This window comes from Lithobates pipiens, unplaced genomic scaffold (genome assembly GCF_037356315.1).
Source record: "Lithobates pipiens isolate NorthernLeopardFrog02 unplaced genomic scaffold, aLitPip1_a1.2 Scaffold_19, whole genome shotgun sequence".
Classification (NCBI taxonomy): Eukaryota; Metazoa; Chordata; class Amphibia; order Anura; family Ranidae; genus Lithobates; species Lithobates pipiens.
The window spans coordinates 82,968,977-82,995,670 of record NW_027507764.1 but is presented as its reverse complement, the minus strand read 5'-3'; the positions used below and the strand labels follow the sequence as shown (position 1 = coordinate 82,995,670).

Genomic DNA, 26,694 nt, shown 5'->3' with positions numbered 1-26,694 from the left:
CCTAATGTCTCACAGACAATTATTTTACCTTCATTTCTGTTGCTGCAACACAATTTTGAAATTTCCATCACTTTCCGTTCTATTGACAATGGTTACTAGGGAATTACTGAGCAGCAATGAAAACTTTCACGTTACCAACCATCCCCCGTTCTATTCAAAATCTCAAAAAAAAAGGAAACTAAAAAAAAAAATGTTCGAGCTTTAGACATACTTTAAAAGAATTGAAAAAAAAATAACGCTCCTTGTTAAAAACAGAGAGCTTAGTGGACGACTAGCCAGAGGGCAACACTCTTTATCACCAATTTCACGCATAGTCACTTAGCCAGACCAGATCTCAAATTACGAAACGAATATGTGTGCATTCCAGTCTGGGGAAGAAAGAGTTATCACAAGTCTCACATTATGCCAGCAGATTGCTGAGAAAACAAGCCATGTCTTTCAGCACAGCCCTCTTCCCCCAGCAGTATTAGGACTGAGCCTGTTCCCTCGCTTTTCTCTACTACTCTTCAGCCAGGAAGCCATACAGAGGTGAGCTGGGATGTGGGGGGCAATCAAGGTTAGAGGACCCTCACTGTATATATAGAAAGTTGTACAGATGGGGTCAGACTGGATTTTGGTTTTATGGTGAGAACGTTTGGCTCTGACATGTGAATTCGGCAGCTGGAGCTCATGGATTTTTGTGCTTGTGGCCATCACTGACATCTGAAAGTGAACTCAGAGAGCCATCCAAAGTTTTTGAAAAGCAGCGTGACGGACCATGGTATGGATAGGAGCCTTGTACTGCATTTTCATCTGCTTTACTAGTATAAAATAACTGCATGGCTCCTGTCTTGACAATTTTTTGGCCCAAAATCTTCTCCGGCCTGCTTCTTTCCTCTGATTTAGTAAGCCCCCCTTTCATGATTGAGCATCTTCGTGCAGTTAAATGTACGTAAGGCCTCATGTACACTACTGCTGGTAAATTGACGTTCAGAGGCAATTTGATGCTTTTTTTCAGCTGCCCCTGAACTCATCCAATGTTATCTTAAACGTGTACACAGGTTTGTTTAACCACATAAGCCCCGGACCATTTTGCTGGCCAAAGACCAGACCACTTTTTGCGATCTGGCACTGCGTCACTTTAACTGACAATTGCACGGTCATGCGACATGGCTCCCAAACAAAATTGGCATCCTTTTTTTCCCTACAAATAGAGCTTTCTTTTGGTGGTATTTGATCACTCCTGCGGTTTTTATTTTTTTTGCGCTGTAAACAAAAAAAGCGCGACAATTTTGAAAAAAAGCGCACTATCTTTTACGTTTTGCTATAATAAATATTCCCACTCCCAAAAAAAACATTTTTTTTCCTCAGTTCAGGCCGATACATATTCTTCTACATATTTTTGGTAAAAATCGCAATAAGCGATTATTGATTGTTTTGCGCAAAATTTATAGCGTTTACAAACAGGGGATAGTTTTATGGCATTTTTTATTTATTTTTTTACTAGTAATGGCAGCGATCAGCAATATATTTTTTTTTTTTATTGTGACTGCGACATTATGGCGTACACATCAGACATTTTTGGGACCATTGTCATTTATACGGCAATCAGTGCTATACAAATGCACTGATTCTTGTGTAAATGGCACTGGCCATGAAGGGGTTAACCACTAGGTGGCAGTGTAGGGGTTAAGTGTGTCCTAGGGGCATGTTGCTAACTGTGGGGAGGCGTTGCTGTGTTTTACACATCACTGATCTCTGCTCCAATCACAGGGAGCAGAGATCAGTGTCACTGTTGCTAGGCAGAACAGGGAGATGCTTGTTTACTTTAGCATCTCCCCATTCTTCCTCCCCGTGAAACGATTGCGGTTATCCCCGTGGCGATTGTGTCCGTGGGACCCACGATCGGACTCAGAGGTCCGGACTGGAGTGCGATGGCACGGCGGCAATTTTAAAGGGACATACCCGTATGTCCATTTGCCTGTCCGTGTCATTCTGCTGAAGTACATTGGCGTGAGCTGGTCGGGAAGTGGTTAGTGCCGTTTTTAGGCAGTTGAATTTGGAGGTCTTTTTTGGAAAGCAAAAAAAATTAGTTCAGACGCTGAGCTTGGAGGCATTTCAAGCGCCAAGCGCTTCTAAACGCGGCAACTCACATTTAGCTGTGTTTTTCATTTTTGGATATCTTGAAAAAAAAATACTTTTTTATTTTTTTTTCAAAAAATTTTACTAAACACAAATGCGGCTATATGCGGCAAAACGGATGTATGTGTTACTATCTGTCAAGTTAAATCATTCAGGAGAGGTTGTAAAAACATCCTGTGTACATTAAGCCTAATGACTCGTACACACAATCGGATTTTCTGACAACAAATGTTGGATGTGAGTTTGTTGTTGGAATTTCCACCCACAAATGTTTGAGAGCAGGTTCTCAAATTTTCCACCAACAAAACTTGTCAGAATTTCTGATCGCGTGTACACAAGTCCGTTGCACAAAAGTTAACGCATGCTCGGAATCAAGCAGAAGGAGCCACACTGGTTATTGAACTTCCTTTTTCTCGGCTCGCTGTACGTCACCGCGTTCTCACATTCGGAATTTTGGGCCAACATTTGTGTGACCATGTGTATGCAAGACAAGTTTGAGCCAACAAACTTTTGAGGCATAACACTTCACAGAAAATGCATAGGGGAACATTTAATAAAGCGAAGCTTTACCCAGTAAAATAACTTTTTTTGCACCTGGCTCCACCCCCTTTTCTCTTAGAACTTATGTACACTGCTGCTGGTAAAATGTTTAGACCCCTTTCACACCAGGGCGTTTTGCAGGTACTATAGCGTTAGAAATAGCGCCTGCAATCCGCCTTAAAAAAGCTTCACCATTGTTTGTAGTGTGAAAGCCCGAGGGCTTTCACACTACAGCGGTGCGCTGGCAGGACGTCAGGATGTCAGGGAAAAGTCCTGCCAGCAGCTTCTTTGGAACGGTGAAGGAGCGGTGTGTTTACCGCTCCTCCACTGCTGTTCCCCATTGAAATCAATGGGGTAGCACTGTAATACCGCCGGCAAAAGCCGCTATTGCGTCTGTAACAGCTTGTAAACGCGGTAACCCGCATTTAGCCGTGTTTCATTTACAGGAGCTTTTCATTTTTGACTATTTAAAAAAAAAAAAAACAGAAAAAAAAATGCTTAAACGTCGGTTACTATCTATCAAGTTAAATCATTCAGGAGCTGTTGTAAAACGTCCCGTGTATATTAAGCCTTACAATTAGTAGATTTAAAAAAAAGTAATTTCTACTGACTTTTTCACTTAGGCGAAAATTACTTTGGGCTCCCTTGTATAGACCTGCCTATTACCGTGCATGCACAGTGCTGGAATTTTCACATGAACAGATTGGCCACAGGGCTTTGGGACCTGTAGAGAACTGTGCGCATTTGCCAAAGAAATGCAGGCCCCCAGATCTAGGCATGTTGGCCTATCTGCAGGAAATACCTTGTGCAGATGTTCCACAAGTCTGAAAGATCCTGAAGGCCAGGCAGAGCCGTGTAGCATATCTGCACAAGCACCATATTTCTAACGATGGCAGCGTCAAATTAGGGAGGAGGCAAGGTTCATCAAAGGGGTCATGTTTGAGGTTTTATTTGACTGTTGAAGATGTATGAATGAATATGATTTGCACATACTGGTATCTGTTGTTTTTTTTTTTTTTTTGTATGCAATAATCCATTTGTAACAACGGGTGCGTAGTTAATCTAAAATATTTTCCGCTAAAGATGTCCTTTCCCATCTCAGAAAGTTGGCTCAGATTTGCCAGTTGTCTCGGCCCCTCTTTCTGCCATTCAACGGTCTAATGCCAGGGCCTCTGGCCATTAAGGTTCTGGTATTGTAAGGTCTTGGGCACACTAGGCTCTTCTGAACACTTTTCTCCTGACCATCCCGGGCGGGGCTGTGGTGTCCTCTCCTGGAGTGCGTACAGCGGCCACAATGGTTCCGGTGTCAGCTCCGCCAGCTTCCTCAGCTTCCTTCCACCTCCAATAGGACCGTCTGACACTTTGGCCAATCCGGAAACAGGTCTCACAGACCTGCCTCCTGATTGGCGGGGAAGAACTTTATTGTGCTAAAAGCGAAAATTCATTCACTATGGTCACACAACTGGGTGGGCGTGGAGCACAATGCTTTGCGTTCTGAGCTCACCATTTTTTTAAGCCTATTAGAGCCTCTAGCTCTGGTGCTTCAAAAAAATACTCCACTGCATTGGAATCCATGGTCTGGTGTCACTGATATGTAGATCAGGGGACCGGACGCATGGATAGGGGAGTTGGTGCCCGTGTGCCCTCTATGGACGGGCCGCCTCTGCTCCTGACAACACTTTTTGATAAACGAATGCATCAATATCTGGTTCGATGGATGTAGTAACTGTCACGTACCTTAAGGCAGAGCCCGGGATGCAGGGAGTGGCTTCTCGTAGACCTCTGACTCAGGAGACCCTGGTAGTGATGACAGGGGCTCGGGAGCACAGAGGGGCACAAGTGCCTGACTGGATGGTTGATGTAAGGAGCAGCAGACCGATGATGGTGGAGGTGTCCTGTAGTCCAGCAGCGGAATGTAGGCAATGGGAAGATTCAGCAGACAGCAGAAGGATTCCTGTAGTCCGGCAACGGGATGCAAGTGGTCGCAGGGTACAACGAACAACGGGAGGAGTTCTGTAGTCCGGCAGTGAATGCTGGTGCAAACTGGATACAGCGGGAAGTGGGAAGAGTCCAGTAGTCTGCAGCAAGAGGTAGAAGGCAACAAGGCGCAGAGGGAGTAACAGCCGGGTACGGTGGTGGACTGGGAGGTGTCCTGTAGTACAGCAGCGGTAAACAGGCAACTGACAGATAAAGGATGGTGTAACAGTCCAGGTCAGGCACAGGCGAGCAGATCAGGTACAGAAACAGAATCCAGAAGAGTAGTCGGGTACAAAGCCAAAGTCGGGGGCAGGCAGCAAACAGCAGAGTCGGGAACAAGCCGGGTTCAATACGGATGCAGATTCAGGTTCAGATACAGGATACCAGGGTACACGGGAACGCTGTTTATCGGGCAGCAAGGCAGTGAAGCAAGGATCCACTTTAAATAGCGCTATTGGCGCCAATTGCGTCAAACGGCCGCGCGCGCTCCCGCGCGCACTGCCAACCGCGGTAACGCTCTTCAAACCGCACAGAAGATCTTCTGCGACTTACGCCGCTCGGATGCCTGTGAGAAGGACCTTCCTGACAAGTAACAATTCTTAAAACTGTGTTCCAGCCGCAAAAAAAAAAAAATGTTTAAGTCAGCAGCTACAAGCACTGCAGCTGTTGAATTTTAATAAGGGCACTTACCTGTCCAGGGAGGCCACGATGTTGGGCCCCTGAGGCCGATCTGCCCATCGGATCGGGTGCAGCAGCCACCATTCTAAATAAGGGAAACCGGCAGTGGAGCCTTCAGGCTTCACCGCCAGTTTCCTATTGTGAATGCGTGAGTCGAACGGCTCTGTCGCCTTCTGGGACATACACGGGTCCCAGAAGGCAGCAGGAAAATTCAAGCTAGAGTTACCGGTAACTTGTTTTCCAGAAGTCTTTCAGGACAGCACCTGAGAGATCGTAACTCCACCCACTGGACCACAGGAAACACCTCCTTCCTCCAGATCTTTAAAGGGAGGTAACTCCTTATCACACATCGCTTGTAGAAGAGAATCTCCGGCCCTGGCTGGAACACATAAACACATATGTTAGTCACAGCATGGTACATCAAACTAATAGGGCGGGTCATTGCTGTCCTGAAATGATTCAGAAAACAAGTAAAACCGCTAAGTCTAACTTGAATTTTCCCAAAGCATCTTTGAGGACAGCACCTGACAGGATAACAGAGACTTACCCCCTTAGGGTGGGACAACAGCCTACAGGACCTTCCTGCCAAATGCCTGATCGCGAAAACTTGACCACATTGCCGTCTTGCAAATATTTTCTGAGGTGGCACCACCTCTTTCTGGCCAAGTGGCCTCAAGTGCTCTGGTTAAGTGTGCAAGAATTCCAGCTGGCGGAAAAAACCTGCATGTGAGTATGCCTCCAGGATAGATAATTTCAGCCATCTAGCTAATAATCCTTTAGAACCTTTCTTGTTGCCGCAAAAAAGGACAAATAAATCTTTTATGTCTAAAGTCCTTTGTAATTTCTAGGTCACATAATAAAACCCTTTTGACGTCCAAGATATGAAAAAAAATCTTCTCCCCCCCGATGGGTTAGCACAGAAGGTTGGGAGCACAAAGTCTTGTGAACGATTATTGAGGCTACCTTAGGTAAGAATTCAGGGTCTGTCCTGAGGATAACTCTATCCAGAAACACTGAGAGATAAGGTTCCCTAATTGACGGAGCGTGTAGCTCACTGATCTTGTGTGGTGAAGTGATGCCGATCAGGAACACAGCTTTAAGAGTGAGACATTTTAGTGCCGCTGCATCCAGAGGGTCAAATGGATTCTTTGCTAGGGATTACAGGACTACTGATCAGTCCCATTTTGGGAAACCCTTAACCGGCGCTGGCCTCGATCTTGCAAGAGCCCTAAAAAATCTGACTACCAGCGGTTCAGAGGCCACAGATTTCTCCAAAAAAAAAACTGCTAGTGCAGCAACCTGTACCTTCAAGGTAGTGAATGCTAGTCCCCTATCTGCCCCATCCTGTAAAAATTACAAGATGGAAGCAAGGCTCCTTGGGTCTTGGGTAGATGAATTACACCATGAGTTATACAGTAGATATTCGGACTTTAGGGAAAAAGTAACAAGAGCCATCTATACTACTCGATAGCAATTTTGTAACCAGACGATCTGAGAACCCCTTACTCTTTAGGAGCTGCTCTTCAGATACCATGCTGCAAGCAACAAGGTTTGTTCACCATCCCCAGAACGGTTGAGAACCAGGCCCTTTTTGGCCAAAATGGAGTAATTAGAATGACTGGTACTCCTTCCCGTTGGATCTTCATTAATACCAGTGGGATTAGCTGAAATGGGGGGGGAAAGTGTAGCAAAGGTGAAATCTCCATGGATGGGCCAGGGCATCTGTCCTGACCCGTCGAGATTGTTCAGAGAAAAGCAACGAGGCACCTGTGCATTCACCTTCGAAGCAAACAGATCCACCTCTGGCTGTCCCCACATCCTGGAAATCATCGCGAAGACCTCTGGATTTAGGCTGGGCTCACACTGCTGCGATGCGGGAACGTTGCGAATCTGCTGCGGGTTCCCGCATTGCATGCCTCCTGGCGGCAGTTCACACTGCCCTATGCGAACTGCTGGGAGTGTCAGTGAAAAGTTAATGACACCCCCAGATCAGTTGCATATCGCAGTGTGATCTGCAAACTCAGACAGGAATCAGATCGCATGGTGTGAAGACCCATGCAATACGATTCTGCTGCGGACCAAAAAAAGGGCCTTGTGCGAGTTTGTGCCGGATGCGATGCGAATTCAGCCATACTATCTGTATGGCTGAACTCGCATCGCACAGAGATCGGATGTGATATGCACTGCAGTGCGGTGCGAATCGCATCCGATCTCGTCACCGCAGCAGTGTGAACCCAGACTTAGAGACCACTCTGCCTCCTGAATGGGGTACCTGCTTAGGACGTCTGCCACTCTGTTCAGGGTCCCTTTAAGTGAATTGCAGACAAGGAAAGTAAATGTTTCTCTGTCCATATAAGAATCTCTGTTGCCAGTGCTCCTAAGGACCTGCTTCTTGTGCCCTCCTGTCTGTTTAGATAAGCCATGGTTATGACATTAACACAGCAGAGGAGGGTAATATGGTGCTCACTGGGAATCTACAAAAATAAATGAATAAAGGTATAGTGCAATAAGTTAAAATATTAAGATATAAAATGAACAATAAATCGTGTCTATATAGCAAGCGTATATAGATTTATTTGCGTGGGTTTTAAATATATCCACACACCAATGTCCACGATGAAGGGTTCAGGATCTATGTAGATCATCAAGGTGGTCCGTAAGAAGGGTCCATAGTACAAGCTGTACCCTAATGGGCTGCCAGTCTTAAAGCAAGAAGTAGCTCTAGGAAACAATGAATAGAGAAAGAGACGGCGCCCTCTAAGTGCAGCAATAAGAGTTACTCAAATGTATTAAAAATGGTTTAAAAACGCTCACATTAAATTAGTGGTGTAAAGGTACATCATGTATCTATGATGTGCCTTTACACCACTAATTTAATGTGAGCGTTTTTAAACCATTTTTAATAAATTTGAGTAACTTTATTGCTGCACTTAGAGGGCGCCGTCTCTTTCTCTATTCATGGTTATGACATTGTCTTTCAATATTTGCACATGGTAATACTGGAGATCTTGTGCGAATATCACTAGAGATAAAGCAATCGCCTTAAATTTTCTCCAATTTGAGGACCTTTATCCCTTCCTTCTGGGACTAACTTCACTGGACCAAGTTTTTCTCTAGGTGGGCCCCCCATCCCCCAAGACCAACGTCTGTTGTTAGTCTTCTTTCGACTGGGAAGCCTCAAGCCAGGCCCCTTGATAGGATCTCCTGATTCCTCCACCACCATAGTGATCTTTTCACCTTGGCTAGAATCCTCACCTTTGTGTCCAGGGATCTTAGGCTGTGATCCCCTGACCTTAAGAGAAAGGCTTGCAGACTCCTGAAGTGTAGTCTTGCCCACTGAATATCCAGCATTGTTGAGGTCAGGACCCCTAATGCTGACATTATTTGCCCTGGGGGGGGCAAAGAAAAGACCAGAACCCCAAGAAAATGAAACGGCAGACTTAGTTAACTGCCACCTACCTGAGCCTTGCTGGTGCCTGTGCCGGTCCCCACCTCTGCAGACGCCATATCCTCCATATCGGTTGTGCAGTGTTCCACGCGCCGCTTCTGGACTCCCATAGTGCCGCTGCAACTGACCAGAAGCGGAAATAGGTTCCATCTCCTGCCCTGCCTCCTCCCCCTGCACCCGGCCGTTGGAAATGACGACGGTTGCCGACCCAGTGACCCGCTCATAAGAGCGCCACTTCCGGCGCAGCTGAGACTCTACTTGGCCTCCGCAAAAATGGTGACCGTGCACATGCGGCCGCTGTTCCTGGAAGCCTGGGCAGGGTCACCGGACCACACGGCTCTCCTCAAGCAGGTAGGAGGAAAATAGGAGCCTGTCCTTACCACTGTAGAGACCCTGATAAAGAAGGAGGGCTGGGGTCTTAGAAATAAGGAGGAAAAAAGTGAGGAAACCCCTGTCTCTCAGGACCACCCTAAGAGATCATGGCTCCCCTACAAAAGATGTTCCCTCTGGGCCAGAGGAAACGCAAAAGATGATGTGTGGTAGGGAGTTGCCTCCTTTTAAAGATCTGGAGGAAGGAGGTGTTTCCTATGGTCCAGTGGGTGGAGTCATGATCTCTCGGGTGCTGTCCTGAAAGACGCTTTGGGAAATGACGACCCGAGCCGTGGCGAGGCTGGGATGAAAGTACATTATGTACTTCATTAAAGGTAGAAAGGAAAAAGGTGGGGGGAAAAAAATCGTTAGCCAAAAACGAGGGGTGAAGGGGTAGTCTTTCCTTTTTAAGACCTAGTTGAAAAAGTGGATGGAACTCCACTTTAATTCTCACAGTGCTCTTTTGGTTCTACATTTGCCCTTTTGTGTGCTTCATCCTTGAAAATAGTTGCTCACAAATATACAGTAGGTGATGACATATACAGTGGTGTGAAAAAGTGTTTGCCCCCTTCCTCATTTCCTGTTCCTTTGCATGTTTGTCACACTTAAGTGTTTCGGAACATCAAACCAATTTAAACAATAGTCAAGGACAACACAAGTAAACACAAAATGCAATTTGTAAATGAAGGTGTTTATTATTAAAGGTGAAAAAAAATCCAAACCATCATGGCCCTGTGTGAAAAAGTGATTGCCCCCCTTGTTAAAACATACTATAACTGTGGTTGTCCACACCTGAGTTCAATTTCTCTAGCCACACCCAGGCCTGATTATTGCCACACCTGTTCACAATCAAGGCATCACTTAAATAGGAGCTGCTTGACACAGTAAGGTCCACCAGAAGATCCTTAAAAGCTACACATCATGCCGAGACCCAAAGAAATTCAGGAACAATTGAGAAAGAAAGTAATTGAGATCTATCAGTCTGGAAAGGGTTATAAAGCCATTTCCAAAGCTTTGGGAATCCAGCGAACCACAGTGAGAGCCATTATCCACAAATGGCGAAGACATGGAACAGTGGTGAACCTTCCCAGGAGTGGCCGGCCACCCAAAATTACCCCAAGAGCGCAGCGACTCATCCAAGAGGTCACAAAAGACCCCACAACAACGTCCAAGGAACTGCAGGCCTCACTTGCCTCAGTTAAGGTCAGCGTTCATGCCTCCACCATCAGGAAAAGACTGGGCAAAAATGGCCTGCATGGCAGAGTTCCAAGGAGAAAACCACTGCTGAGCAAAAAGAACATCAAAGCTCGTCTCAATTTCTCCACAACACATCTTGATGAGACCCAAGACTTTTGGGACAACATTCTGTGGACCGATTAGACAAAAGTGGAACTCTTTGGAAGGTGTGTGTCCAAGTATATCTGGCGTAGAAGGAACACTGCATTTCATAAAAAGAACATTATACCAACAGTAAAATATGGTGGTGGTAGTGTGATGGTCTGGGGCTGTTTTGCTGCTTCACGACCTAGAAGACTTGCCGTGATAAAAGGAACTATGAATTCTGCTGTCTACCAAGAGATCCTGAAGGAGAATGTCCGACCATCTGTTCGTGTACTCAAGCTGAAACGAACTTGGGTTCTGCAGCAGGACAATGATCCTAAACACACCAGCAAGTCCACCACCGAATGGCTGAAGAAAAACAAAATGAAGACTTTGGAGTGGCCTAGCCAAAGTCCTGACCTGAATCCTATTGAGATGTTGTGGTATGACCTTAAAAAAGCCGTTCATGCTCGAAAACCCTCTAATGTAACTGAATTAGGACAATTCTGCAAAGATGAATGGGCCAAAATTCCTCCAGGACGCTGTAAAAGCCTCATTGCACGTTATCACAAACGCTTGGTTGCAGTTGTTGCTGCTAAGGGTGGCCCAACCAGTTATTAGGTTTAGGGGGCAATCACTTTTTCACACAGGGCCATGATGGTTTGGATTTTTTTTCACCTTTAATAATAAACACCTTCATTTACAAATTGGATTTTGTGTTTACTTGTGTTGTCCTTGACTATTGTTTAAATTGGTTTGATGTTCCGAAACACTTAAGTGTGACAAACATGCAAAGGAACAGGAAATGAGGAAGGGGGCAAACACTTTTTCACACCACTGTGTGTATATATATATATATATATATATATATATATGGGGTGATTGTGAAGAGTGGGATAAGACTTATAAGTCCAGTAAAGAGACACTGTCACATTTTTATTTAATTTAATTTTAGCTCTTGGCGAGTAAACAGGACAAATAGAGAGGATGAATCTCCATAATGGGGACAAGGACCACAATAAAAACCTGACCAGTGTATCCAAAAATGTGTTGCCTTTAGTTATCTTTTAAAGAAGAAGTAAACCCTGATGGATTTTACTTCCTCTTTATTCCTCTGCAAAGTAAAAGCATAATGGGCTAGTATGCAGGGCACTTACCTGCAAACAAAGCCCACGATGTCCCCGCTGGTGGCGTCCATCTTCACCTCTCCTCCTTCCGGGGGCCGTGGACTCTGGCTCTGTGACTGGCCAGAGTTGTGTAACGTCAGTCCCATGCATGCGCGCAGGAGCCGACAGTCACAGCACTGGCCCTATAGAAACGGCATGATCGTGCCCTTTCTTTAGTGCACATGGGCCGATGACATCAGTGCAAGCGAATATGGTAAATATCTCCTAAACAGTGCAGGTTTAGGAGATGTTTCCAGTACCTACAGGTAAGCCTTATTATCGGCTTATCTGTAAGTAAAAGTAGTGTGTAAGGGTTTACAACCACTTTAAGGACACCACAAAATGTCTGACGGTCAAAAATCAGTTGTTAGCGTAGAACCTTTTTAAAAAAATGATAGGTTCACCTTAAAGAACAACTATGCATTTACTTTTAAATCAGTCTTGTAATGAAGGCCCCTTGAACCGCCTTTAGGGACAGGGAGCCTTGACTGCTGGAAGCATGGCATCACTGTGGGTGTGAACCTAAAAGGAAAGTTAAGTAGCTCCCTTAGGCTTGGCTACAAAGACCTGAGGTGACCGGGTAGAGTCTGAACTCTAGGAAAAGACTATGCTGAGGCACATCCAACTGCTCTGAGGAGAGTCAGCTTGCCAACCCTCTTGCCCGTTGTGATGTTTTGACCTTGCCAGCAATTGATGTTGCTTTATGGGCTATGCCCTCAAGTTTAAATTCTGGGGTCAGTCTAATGCCTCTCTGGCACTGATGGGTAAGGACAGGCCTCTTAGACTATGTAAGTTTATATTTTTGGTTGCTCATGGTACACTGTGACTGCCATTGTTTGGTACGTTTGGAAAGTTGTACTTTTGAAAAGTTCAATAAAGCTGTGGCCTTGCCCTATTTCCAACTTAATCAGCTTCCGTGTCTTTTTGGGGGGGCAAGGTATTGGTTTATTAGTTGGTGATAAATGATCCTATGCTTCTCAGCAGTCATGAGACTGGCATACTTAATAAAACAGTATACTGTAAATGGTGTAAGATTTTACCATGATCTGCCTAATTTTTGGCAGAACTGAACCCTTAAAATACTGCAGGTCTCAAGTCCTGCAGGAACGCATGGGAACGGAGTTCCTGTATTTTTTCCACAACAGGAACTCAGTTCCCATTAGCAGCCTTGTCCTGCAAGACTTTGAAGTATGCGAGCTGTGTGGTAGGTGCTACGCCAGCAGCTGCCGACACAGCTCGCAATAGTAAGTGCCACACACCTGACCATTCAGGCATTGCCAGTAGGGGGCCCCATGACAGCTTCCACTTCAATCTACCTTTCAATCACAGTTAGCTGTCGGGTAGATCAGGTCCCTGCTGCTAAGAGATTGTATTTAGTCAGACCTCTTGTGATGCTCTCCTCCCCGCCGGCCCCTCCTGATTTCCTGTCTCCTCATCTCTCCCCCTCCCCCAGTCTCCTGCATACTTGCTCTGTGTGTCCCGCTGATTCCCCCCTCCTCTATCTTCAGTGCCATATGATGAGGGAACCCAGAGGAGGAGCACAGCAATTCTGCTCACAGGACATGCAGGGAGAGAGGTGAGCTGAGGGAGGAACATCAGTTTGGGGTGGTAAGCTGAGCACAATACCTGGCAAAGTTTAATGCCAGGAGGGAAGTTTATGTGGAAATATGTGAAGGGTTGGAATAGCAGCGAGTTTGTGTTGGAGCCCTGCAGAGTTTGCAGCCCCCCACGCTAACATACATCTCCTAAGCAGGAACACATCACTATCTCCCCAAGCATTCTGTCCAGATAATGTGCAGTTAAGTTATGACCTTTCAGTTTAACCCTGTGTTATCTAAACTCTGTTCAATGAAAAGTGTAAACTCACCACATAAACACTCTATATACAAAATAAAAATTCCCCAGTAAAGATCAGGATACGATGTTCACATTTGCATGGAAGCACAATTGAATGGATGCTGATTATTCAGAGAATTACCATATTTATGTTTATTGAGGATTGTCTATTTTTATGTACTAACAGTTAAGCTTTATACACACAATGCAAAAATTGGATGAAAAATACCACTTTGAAGTGTTCATGCTTATCTTTTTATTTTTTTATTTTTTTTTTTTTTTTTGGTAGGGGAGTGGATCTTGGGTGGGAGTTCCCACACTTTTTTCCCCAGGACTTGACCCCTGAAAATACTCGCTTCCTTGCTGGAACTGACATTTTCTCCCTGGCTTCTTCCGAGTTCAGGGCTTTTGGCAAACTTGATTGGCTGGCTGGATTGATATAACTCCAGCAAATGCGAAGAGCTGATTTTTCCAACACTGAGGTGTGCTGAGACTATACATTGGGTTGCCCATGCACCCTCACTGTACATTCCAAACCATCTTGCAAGAAAGAAGGTAAGAAGCCCTTATTGCAAAAGAAATATACTAACTAGGTCTCGCCTGCAATAAAAATCCTTCCATCTCACAAGTTTTGCAATTAAAGGCTAAGTTTCACTTTAACTTTTTAGTCAAAATTATCCCTAATGGGTGCCCACTTACATCAACACTAAATGACCATCCAGGAACAAGTACACAGAAGGTTCTACAAGTCCCATTTATTAAATGCACCCAGGGAAACTCAATATCACTCTCTCCATTTCTATACCTCCTACTCCTACCTGTTAGCCAATTGGTTGACTGACGGGATTTAGCAGCTCACCATTCTACCTCTGCAGTGCTAAAAGGAAGAGGGATACACCCATCTCTGGAGTTACACAAGTAATACCATGTGTGGAAGCAAAGTTTTGCTGATGTTCAAGTTTCAACCAATGGGCTAAAAGGTAGGCAGGATTAGCAGAAGGGGTGGGGGTGAGTTTCCCCAAGTGCAGAGTTGAATTAGGCAAATCATGGGAAAAAATGTAGTTCATGTAGCTGATTTAATAAGTGTGTTTGGCTCAATACAAAATAGATTTTTAAAGCAAAAGTACTGTTACTGTATCCTTTAACTACTTAACCGATTGCCGACTGCCTCGCGCCAATATACGTCGGCAAAAGGGCTTATACAGGCAAATTAACATACCTGTACATGGGCCTTTAAGAGGCAGCCAGCACCTGCCCGCGGCAAACTCCGTGAGTCGGGTCCCGCGGACTCGATACCCGCGATCGCCTCATGGGGAAGAAGAACGGGGAGATGCTAATGTAAACTAGCATCTCCCCATTCTGCCTAGTGACAGTGTCACTGATCTGTGACGTGCCACACATAGCCACGCCCCCCCACAGTTAAAAACACTCCCCAGAGCACACTTAACCCATACACTGCCCCCTAGTGGTTAACCCCTTCACTGCCAGTGTCATTTACACAGGAATCGGTGCATTTGTATAGCACTGATTGCTGTATAAATGACAATGGTCCCAAAAAATGTCCGATGTATCCGCCATAATGTCACAGTCACGATAAAAATCGCTGATTGCTGCCATTACTAGTAACAAAAATAATTATTAAAATGAATAAAAGTGCCACAAACTATCCCCTATTTTGTAAACGCTATAACTTTTGTGCGAACAAATCAATATACGCTTATTTTTATTTTTTTTACCAAGAATATGTAGAAAAATGTGTATCAGCCTAAACTGAGGGGGAAAAATGTTTTTTTATATATTTTGGGGGGGGGGGGGGGGATATTTATTATAGCAAAATGTAAAAAAAAATTATTATTTTTATTTTTTTTTCAAAATTGTCTCTTTTTTTTGTTTATAGCGCAAAAAATAAAAACCGCAGAGGTGATCAAATACCACCAAAAGAAAGCTTTATTTGTAGGGGGAGGATATCAATTTTGTTTGGGAGCCACGTTGCACGACTGCAATTGTCAGTTAAAGCGACGCAGTGCGGAATCGCAAATAGTGCTCTGGTCAGGAAGGGGGTAAATTCTTCCAGGGCTGAAGTGGTTAACATTTTTATTCTTGCTAGAATATATATAATGTTACGCCGAGTAAATTAATACCTAACTTGTCATGCTTCAAAATTGCGCCCACTCGTGGAAAGGCGATAAGCTTTGACCCTTAAATCTCCATAGGCGATGTTTAAAAAATTCAGAGGAGGTCTAGGGCTAGAATTATCACGCTAACAATCATGGCGATACCTCACATGTGTGGTTTAAACAGTTTTCATATGCAGGCACGATTTACGCATTCGGGCGCTTCTGTGCGCAAGCTCAGCTGGACGGGGCATTTAAAAAAAAATTTATTGTTTTCTCATTTATGAAACTTTTTATTTTTTATTTTTACTCTGTCCATTTAAAAACTATTTTGGGGTCACTTTTATTCCTGTTACAAGGAATGTTTACATCCCTTGTTTTAGAAAAAAATCACGACAGGACCTCTTTAATATGAGATCTGGGGTCAAAAAGACCTCAGATCTCACATTTTTCTACAGACAGCTCCGACAAGCGGGGGAGACCACCGCCGATAAAAGTGATCTTGCAGCGAATCCGCTTCAGAGACCACTTTTATCTGAAAGCGGACTGCCCACTGTTTAAAACAATACCAGGGTTATGGCAGCTATCTGCTGCCATAACAACGATATTTCACGTTAAACAGTCACCATATAATGACTTTGGGAGGTCCGCAAGTATTTCAAGTAGATCTTCACACAAAAATCACACTTTGCAGCATCCTACTTCTCCTCCACCTCTACAATTTAACAACTTGCCAGGTTGACTCTATTGCGTGAATCGCCATAGCTGTATGTCGGTTCGTGCAATAGATACGTGCACCTGCGGCAAGGCACTGGAGCCTATGCGGGTGGCTGCGATGTCTGCTGGCCACCCACAATCGCTCCACGGAGAGCCAGAACAGGGATCTGTCAATGTCAACAAACATCCCCTTTCTGACAGGGGAGTAGAGAGAGATTGTCTGTTCCTAGTGATCAGGTACAGAGATCTCTCACCACCTCCAGTCAGTCACCTCCCTAGGGAACACTTAACCCCTTGATCGCCCCCCCAGTGTTAACCCCTTTCCTGCCAGTGTCACTTATACAGTGATAATTGGCTATTTTTAGCTCTGATCATTGTAATATTGTCACTGGTCCCAAAAAGTGTCAAAAGTGTCCAATCTGTCTGCCACAATGTTGCAGTCCCGCTAAAAATTGCCTATAACCGACATTACTAGTAAAAAAAAAAAAAATTATAATAAAAATGCCATAAATATTGGCCGCTCAGTCATCTGGGACCTGTCACGTGTCCCAGATGACTGACAGGAGGGAGGGGGGCAGAGCTGCACCAAGGGGAAGTGATGTCAGGAGCCCAGGCACTGAAGGAGGCAGACTATGAGGGACCCCCTAGCAACAGGCATTTATAGGTGAGTTATCCTTGAAGGTTGGATATTTATTATGAAAATATACAATAACCGATAACGAAATAGAAATTGGCAAGACTCAATTAAACATATGTGAAATAGACAAAAAAATAAAGTAGGATTGGTAATAAATAGGCGCCCCATAGCATGACTCCTAATCCCTATACTGGGGAAGGTTCTGTCTACTGGGGAATGCTATGACAATGGTCAAGTACTTTTTTTCAAACCTTTACCCACTGGCCAGTACATTGGATCTCTCAAAATCAAATTCTTCTGAACTCAGGTATAGGTGCCAGCACTGTGTCCCCAATAGGCAATACTGTTCCTTCAATGTGATTTAAAGGATTTTTCTTTTTAATAACAAACATGTCATACCTGCTTTGTGCAATGGTTTTGCAGCCCTGATCCTCCTCTTCTGTGTTCCCCTGGCGGTGCTCCTGTTGCCTTCCAATTGCCCCCATTAGCAAGTGTGTGGGCTCAAATCATTGAGCTGTACTGTGTGCCTCTATTGACACACAGTGTGGCTCTGCCCCACCCCCATAATCACTGAATTTGATTGACAGCAGCAGGAGCCAATGGCTTCTGCTGTTCTCACTGAGACCAGTGAGGAGAGAGAGAGAGAGAGAGAGGGAGAGAGAGCGCCAGATCGAATTTGGGCTCAGGTAAGTATTGCAGACTGCAGTAAGATAAAAAAAATGTGGCCTTTTCAACCACTTTACGTTAGGTATGGTAGGGTATGGCAGGTAGCCTCTCACCAACTCCTTGGGTGTTGACTTGGCTCCTCCTGCTCTGTGGTGACATCCTCCACATTATCATGCAATAACACAAGGCTTGACAGTGGTGTTCCCACAAACCAAGAGATGTCAACTACATTAACTTCCCTGTGTCCATGACACTGTGACAAACTGACCTGACATCAGCCTGCTACACAGTGGCGGCTGGTGAAGTTTTTGGATGGGGGGGCGCCAGACCCCGCCCATCATGACCCCGCCCATAATTTTGGCCCCTCCCACTTCTCATAAAACACGCCCCTTATGTAATCTGAAAAAAAAATTGGCGTGGGTTCCCCCCTCCGAGGGCATACCAGGCCCTTAGGTCTGGTATGGATTCCAAGAGGAACCCCCTACGCCGAAAAAACGGCGTGGGGGTCCCCCCAGATCCACACCAGACCCTTATCCGAGCACGCTACCCGGCCGGCCAGGAAAGGGGGTGGGGACGAGCGGGCGCCCCCCCCTCCTGAGCCGTACCAGGCCGCGTGCCCTCAACATGGGGGGGTGCCTTGGGGGAGGGGGGCGTGCGGCCCCCCCACCCCAAAGCACCTTGTCCCCATGTTGATGAGGACAAGGGCCTCTTCCCGACAACCCTGGCCGTTGGTTGTCGGGGTCTGCGGGCGGGGGGCTTATCGGAATCCGGGAGCCCCCTTTAATAAGGGGGCCCCGGATACCGGCCCCCCACCCTATGTGAATGAGTATGGGGTACAATGTACCCCTACCCATTCACCTGTGAAAAAAAGTACAAAAAAAAAACACAACACAGGGTTAAAATATTTTATTGCACAGCTCCGGGGGTCTTCCGCCTTCGGGGGTCTTCTCGCCGGACTCCTCCGCTATCTTCTTGTAGCTCTTTTGCTAGCGGAGGAGCCCGGCTTTCTTCCTCGCCGCCGGCCTCTTCTCCCGACTTCGGGGGTCTTGTCCCCCTCTTCGGTTCTTCTGCCGGGCCACCGCGCCTTCTTATAGCTCTTTTACAGGCAGTGGCCCGGTCTTCTGTCGCCGCTGTCGCCGCCGCCTTCCGTTCTTCTTCTTCTTCTCCTTCTTCTCCAGGAGATGTTGCCTCGACGATCTCCCTGGCCGGAATGCCAGGGACGCGCTGCCACTTATATAGGGACAATGGGGCGGTGTCACATGGGTTGATGTCACCTGGGTTGATGTCACATGGCGACTGTGACATCAACCCATGTGACATCAACCCATGTGACATCAACCCATGTGACATCAACCCATGTGACACCGCCCCATTGTCCCTATATAAGTGGCAGCACAGCGCGTCCCTGGCATTCCGGCCAGGGAGATCGTCGAGGCAACATCTCCTGGAGAAGAAGGAGAAGAAGAAGAACGGGCGGCGGCGGCGGCGACAGAAGACCGGGCCACCGCCTGTAAAAGAGCTATAAGAAGGCGCGGTGGCACGGCAGAAGAACCGAAGAGGGGGACAAGACCCCCGAAGTCGGAAGAAGAGGCCGGCGGCGAGGAAGAAAGCCGGGCTCCTCCGCTAGCAAAAGAGCTACAAGAAGATAGCGGAGGAGTCCGGCGAGAAGACCCCCGAAGGCGGAAGACCCCCGGAGCTGTGCAATAAAATATTTTAACCCTGTGTTGTGTGTTTTTTTTTTTTTTGTACTTTTTTTCACAGGTGAATGGGTAGGGGTACATTGTACCCCATACTCATTCACATAGGGTGGGGGGCCGGTATCCGGGGCCCCCTTATTAAAGGGGGCTCCCGGATTCCGATAAGCCCCCCGCCCGCAGACCCCGACAACCAACGGCCAGGGTTGTCGGGAAGAGGCCCTTGTCCTCATCAACATGGGGACAAGGTGCTTTGGGGTGGGGGGGCCGCACGCCCCCCCTCCCCCAAGGCACCCCCCCATGTTGAGGGCACGCGGCCTGGTACGGCTCAGGAGGGGGGGGCCGCCCGCTCGTCCCCACCCCCTTTCCTGGCCGGCCGGGTAGCGTGCTCGGGTAAGGGTCTGGTGTGGATCTGGGGGGGACCCCCACGCCGTTTTTTCGGCGTAGGGGGTTCCCCTTGGAATCCATACCAGACCTAAGGGCCTGGTATGCTCTCGGAGGGGGAACCCACGTCAAATTTTTTTTCAGAAATTTGGCGTGGAGTTCCCCCTTCAGAGCTCATTCTCTGATTGGCCACGGCAAAAGTCGCTTGGCCTGGGGAAACCTTTCTGGCTGTGAAAGCTTTTTGCATTCATTCAGCTAAATGCATGAACATTCTCAACAAAGTAGAAACTAGAAAGCCTTTATGCGGTGACTCGCCTGTCTCACTGTCTGGCAGCTCCGCTCGGGCTAAGGAACGGAGCTGCCGACGTCACTTCCGGCTTTCGGCTGCTTCACGAAACCCGGAAGTGACTGCCTGTCTAAGAATGACAATGCTCCCGCCCGTAGAATCACAGTGATTTTACGGGCGGAAGCTAGTCGGCGTTCTGCAGTGCGCCGCAAGGCGGGTTTTTAACCCGCAAATGAAGCGCCATGGATGCAATCTTGTGATTGCATCGACGTGGCACTTCTCATAGTGCACTGTGACCGGCGCCACAGTACACTGTGTTAAATTGTTAAATGCCATTTTTATTTATTTTTTTAATGTCTTAAAGGGCCCGTTTTTTTTTTTTTTGTTTTTTTTTACTTTTTTTTTTTTTTTTTACACCTAGGGAGAGGGGGGGCAGGGCGCCCGGGCGCCCCCTATGGGCGGGCCGCCACTGCTGCTACACTCTGTGTGTCTTTCACCACCTCCTCTCTGTAACTGCCCCCAACCCAGAAACAGTCCTTCCTTTTCCTCTCTCCAGAGCTCTGGTAATGTTGGGATCTGTAGTTCCAGAGCTAATCTGTAGTACAGGCCCTATCTCTCTGGGAACTGCATCTCCCACAAGTCTCTGCTCATCCCAACAGGCTTTGTCCTTTCCCAGGCTGCACAGCAACAGCATTACTTGTTCCACTGTTCTCACTGATGGTGGGTGGGGTCTGGATGGGTGGGCATAAAAGTCCCTGCATATTTTTGTCCTGTGTTGCTTCAACAAATCTTCTCACGTTTCTCTGCCTTGCTTCCACAGTTGTCTAGTCCCCCTCTAAAATTAAATGGATGAAAATCAATCCCAGGATTACAATGCTAAACATCGTGGAATGGTGGTAAGTAGTACAGCTTTATTTTTCTGCATTATTTGATTGCTATTACCCTAAAACTGACATGATTTGGGCAATAATGGCTGCAGTACTCTGTGAACAGGAGCACCTACAATTCTCAAACCCCTATCTTTACCACAAATCTGCACAGTGCCCGAGCTAAAATGTTTGAGCATCAGCAATACCATACAGTTATAGTTAGACTTGTGACAGCCATACACACTTCAATGAATGATTGCGTTTTTTGTTTTTTTTCTATTTGTTCTCTTCCAATAGGAATAATCCAATAAACTATTTGACCAATATGGCATACATGGTGAAGTGGATTTCAATGGAAAGTTAGAGAATATATAAACCCCAAATTTTATATTCCTCATAAAACATAGTCTGCTGGGCTGTGTACTTGTATGAGAAAGTATCATGTTCTCTTTCTATTGCTTCCTTTGTGTGCAATACCTGGTGTTCCTTGCAGTCCCTCTGCTTTCCTAAAAAACTAAAAACTGACCACACTAGGCTTGAGAGGACAGAGTGGTCAGTTTTTGGCTGTGCCTGCTCTCCTCCAATGATCAGACTTGTCCTGTCATGCCCCCCCCCCTCCCTTACAGCCATTCACTGGAGTGCAGTGTAGTGCTGTTTCTCCTCCTGCAGCTCTTATGCAGCATAGAACAGAGGGAATGTGATCACTTAACAAAAAACATTCTAAACTTTTATTTTTTTATATGTCTATACACACATGGTTTGCCTTTCATTTCTACTATAAACTTGAATGGATTGTTTTACAAGGTGAGGCTTTACATTTTAAGTAACGATTTTAACTTATGATTAAGTTATTGATCACATCTCTGTATCCATGATGTTATCTCATCATCTGATCAAAATACAATAGTGTTCATGAACAAAGTATCTCAGTGCTGTGGATTGATGCACAATGATCAATAACCACTCTAGCCGATCGACTCAGTTTGCTAAAATATTATTTGAAATGGAGTCTAAATTGATTGGAAGGAAACTTATGGCTATTTAATTGCTTATGGATTCAATCGTTTTGATCAAATCACACTTGACTTGGCAAAAAAAAAAAAAAATTAAAGTTCATGTGGCCACCATTAGTGTGAGCAGTTATTAGGTTATATTTTAGGGTTAGGTTAAAAGTTACTGTTAGGAAGGAATAGGATTAAAAGCTAACTCCATCTTTCAGACCATGTGTCATGTTACACAGATATTTAAATAAGTACACCCTAACACTATAATCCCTACATCTACAGACATCCATGATCTAACCGTAATCTATCTAGCCCTGTAAAGAAAAAATTAGTATACATACCTTTTTTGAAGTCGATCTGGTCCGGTCTCCAGCAGTGGAAGCTCTGCAGATGACACAGCCATCAATGGCTGTGAAATGAATGGGAAGTGACGTCACCCATAGTTACTATGGGGCTTTCGTTGTCAGCTGTTTCCTCTGCATCCATCTCCACAGTGAAGCCATGGCTGACAACTCAGTGTGGGATTGGGTCGGATCGGCTTCAAAAAACTTGCATATGATTTTTTCTGTAACGAAACGTCCCACACTCCGCTTGAGTGCTTTCGTCATATACCGCTTCCTCCCAGTCTGAATATAGACATCAGATATTCAAACCACTAACAACAAACACAACAAGGCAATACTCGTTTGGTTGCTGAACATGGATTGTTTATTAGAACAAGAATACAGTCTGTTAAATCCGATTTAGGGGTCTCAAAACAAGATGATGAGACAGTGAGTCCAGATCATAAGATAAGTAAGTGCTTTTTATTCACTGCTGTGGAGAAATACAACACAGTTCTCGGCTACTATATGCGAGCAAAAGTGAAAGTGTTTCTGACCTTACATCTACGGGTTATACAATTTGTAAGTATGAATATGCATAAGCACTAGATGTGTTATAGGTGTGATCTTATAGTTTAGTCCAATTAGCATTCATATCTTCTTAGGAACAAGGGAACGCAACATTATCAGACCCCTATAATTCTACTCAAGTCTTATATACAGTTGAAGAGGAGGTTCCCCCCTCCTGCTCTTATTACTCTTAAAAATACACCTGTAACCAGAAACCTAATTAACATGAGCTAGTTATCCAATCATTTAACCAGACTAGGTGACTCAGAGATATAACCTTTAAGGGTAGACAGAAGTAGAAACACATCCCCCAAAAGTTTGCTAGGAGACAAAGACTGTCATGGCCTCCTTAATATGTCCTTTTGCATTACATAACAGAAAATATTCCTAAATGCTTGTAGCTCCTTCAAATGCCAGGGCCCTTTAGTCGGTAGGCAGGAGGCTAGCATTCAGTCCCTTCCAAAAGCCTCTGTCACATCTTCTTTACAGGGTTAGATAGGTTAGACCCCTTTCACACTGAGGCGGTTTTCAGGCATTTTAGCGCTAGGAATAGTGCCTGTAATGCGCCTGAAATCCGCCTCCCATTCATTTCAGTGTGACTTTTCACACTGGGGCGGTGCGGTTGTGGGACGTTAGGAAAAGTCCTGCAAGCAGCATCTTTGGGGCGGTTTGGGAGCGAGAAATGAATGGGCAGCGCTTCCAAAGTGCCTGAAAAGCACTTCAGAAGTGGGCGCTTTTAACCCCTTCTTTGGGGTTAAATGTGACCCGCTAGTGGGCGAAAAGCAGCGCCACTGCGCTGCTTAACCACTTCTCACCCGGCCAATGTACACATACGGCCAGGTGGGAGTCGTCTACTTCTGATAGGACGTTCAGGAACGTCCTTCAGAAGGAGGGGGATCCTGAGGAGAGGAGAGCAGATCGCTGCAGCCGGCTGGTGATCAGTGAGTATGAGCTGTTTTTACAGCTTTTTACTAACTGATCACCAGTCTAGTGTAAACACACATCACCACACAGTGTAAACACACGTCACCACAATACACATGTCACCACACATGTCCCCAAAACACACATGTCCCCAAAACACACATGTCCCCAAATAATAAAAAGACATGTCCCCAAATAAAAAAACACATGTCCCCCACATATGTCCCACTAAAATCACATGTTCCAATGATTATCTGCACACATATGTACATGATCACCTGCACACATCTGTACATGATCATTTGCGTACATATGTCCGTGATCACACAAACCAATTATTATACACTTAACACATTTTTTTTTACCAAAAACATGTAGCAGAATACATTTTGGCTTAAATTTATGACAAAATTTGATTTTATTGGATTTCTTTTAAAATAGAAAAAAGAAAATATTGTTTTTTTTTCCAAATTTCCACTTTTTTTGCGCTTATATCGCAAAAAAATAAAAAACGGAGTCGTGAATAAATACCACCAAAATAAAGCTCTATTTGTGCGAACAAAATGATAAAAATTTCATTTGGGTACAGTGTAGCATGACAGCGCAATTGCCATTGAAAGTGCGAGAGCGATGGAAGCTGAAAATTGGGCTGGGAAGAAAGGGGGCAAAAGTGCCATGTATTGTAGTGGTTAACAACCAATAACTATCATGGTTGTTAAGGAGTGGGTGGGCACCGCGTCCTTAACCACTTCAATACCCGGCCACAGTCATATGACGGCCACAGATGGGATCTCCCTTCCTGGGTGGAACGTCATATGACGGCCTCTGTATTTCTATATATATTTTTTTAAATGCTCCCCGTCCCGACGAGCGCTCATGCAGAAGCGAACGCATACGTGTGTAGCGCCCGCATATGAAAACTATGTTCAAACCACACATATGAGGTATCCCTGCGATCGGTAGAGCGAGAGCAATAATTCTAGACCTCCTCTGCGCAAATACAGTGTGACAGAAAGTATTGCAACGACTGCCATTTTATACTCTAGGGGGTTCCAAGTAATTTTCGAGCAAAAAAAAAATGTTTTTAACTTGTAAACAACAAATCTCAGAAAGAGGCTTGGTCCTTAACCACAGGCTGACCAGCCTCTGCAGTTGTACTGTGGCAGAATGGCTCAGCTGGGGGAAACGACATTATGTAATGTCGCTTGGCCCTGTGGCCACTAGGGGGTGTGCGCGCGCCCCCCACTCACCAAAGCCCCCCCCCCCCCAGCCAATGTGAGTGCCCAGCGGTCTCAATCGCCTCCGTCTCCCGTGATGGCGGCTGGGTCACGGAGAACCGGGAACTGTGTGTGTAAACAGTTTCCAGTTCTCTGAGAAGTGACCGATCGTCTGTTCATAAAGAGTATGAACAGACAATCTGTTATCTCCCCTACAGTCCCCATTCCCCTTCAGATAGAACACAAACTAGGACACGCTTAACCCCTTCACTGCCCCCTATTGTTAACCCCTTCATTGCCAGTAACATTTTTCAAGTAATCAATGCATTTTTAATCACACTGATCGCTTTATTACTGCCGATGGTCCCAAAAATGTGTCAAAATTGTCCGACGTGTCCGCCATAATGTCACAGTCATGATAAAAATCTCTGATCGCCACCATTACTATTAAAAAAAAAAAGAGAATTATTAATAAAAATGCCATAAAGCTATCCCTTATTTTGTAGATGCTATAACTTTTGCGCAAACCAATCAATATACTGTACGCTTATTGCGATATGTAGAGGAATACATATCGGCCTAAACTGAGGAAAAAAAAATTTTTTTATATATATTTTGGGGGATATTTATTAAACATAGTAAAAAAGAATGTGTTTTTTTTTTTCAAAATTGTCGCTCTTTTTTTTTATTTATCCCGCAATAACGAAAAACCACAGAGGTGATCAAATGCCACCAAAAGAAAGCTCTATTTGTGGGGGGAAAAAGGATGTACATTTTTTTTGGGTGCAACGTCGCACAACTGTGCAATTGTCAGTTAAAGCGACGCAGTGCCGAATCTGATTAATGTAAAAATTTCACTGGCAGTGAAAGGGTTAACACTAGGGGGCAGTGAAGGGGTTAAGTGTGTCCTATTGTGTGATCTAACTGAAGGGGGGGATGGGACTGTGCAGGGAAGATAACGGATCATCTGTTCATACTCTGTATGAACAGACAATCTGTCAGTTCTGTCAGTTCTCCCCTTACACGCACAGTTCCGTGTTCTTCATGTGCCCCAAGCGATCACGGAAGCCTGGCAGTGATCGAGACCGCCAGGCACTCGCAACGGCTCAGGGGGCAAGCGGGGGGGGGGGGGGTGCCACAGGGCAAAGCAACGTTGCAAGCCTCTTCCCGCGGGCACTTACTGGAAGATTTTGTTCCTAAAGAGGAAACACTGCAGGAGCCCATCAAACCCCACAGAAGGGGTTCTCAGACTGTTTAGCGCAATTTAGAGGCCCGAGCGTTGGGACTTCGGACTGGGAGAGGCTCAACCCAGCCGGATAGGAGAGGCAGAGGTGGGGGCATAATACTGCTTACTCTTCACAGGTGCGTGGAGGTATAAGGAAAAAAGAATGGGGTGAGGCCTAACTAGGCCTTTCATTTATTTTATGCTATTCACTGGTCCTGAGGGAGTGGAAGAGAGGCGAGACCTATCGCTAGTATGCTGCCATGGTGGCTTCAGGAAAAAATGTTGCCTATAGTTCTACTTTAAATGTGTTATGTACATGATGAAGTAGTGAGACTGGTCCCCCCCCCCCCTCCAGAATTTCATTGAAAAGAAGTCCTGACAAAAAAAAATAATAATTTAGCTTTTGATAGATGAACGTCCCAACATGCTCTAGTATCTTTGAGATATTTCATTTACTAATTAGCATTTCAAAGCAAGCATGCCCATACACAAAAATGAGCCAGTATCTATAGCTACTTTAGGGTATGATGTGTTGAGGGTTTAAAAAAAATGAATTTTATGTATACATAGGAAGTAAGCCAGAGTACAAATACATGAACCTTCAGCAAA

General features: G+C 45.4%; 1 protein-coding gene across 1 annotated transcript in view; it reads left to right on the top strand.

Annotated features, from left to right (window-relative positions):
- Positions 1 to 371: 371 nt before the first annotated feature.
- PRTFDC1 (phosphoribosyl transferase domain containing 1) overlaps positions 372 to 26,694 on the top strand; it is a 76,506-nt gene continuing 50,183 nt past the window's right edge. Inside the window, exons 1-2 of the mRNA XM_077490988.1 lie at positions 372 to 528; positions 20,774 to 20,849. Coding sequence (XP_077347114.1) covers positions 20,799 to 20,849 — 51 coding nt within the window. The 5' untranslated portion in view covers positions 372 to 528; positions 20,774 to 20,798. The remainder of the gene's footprint in view (positions 529 to 20,773; positions 20,850 to 26,694) is intronic.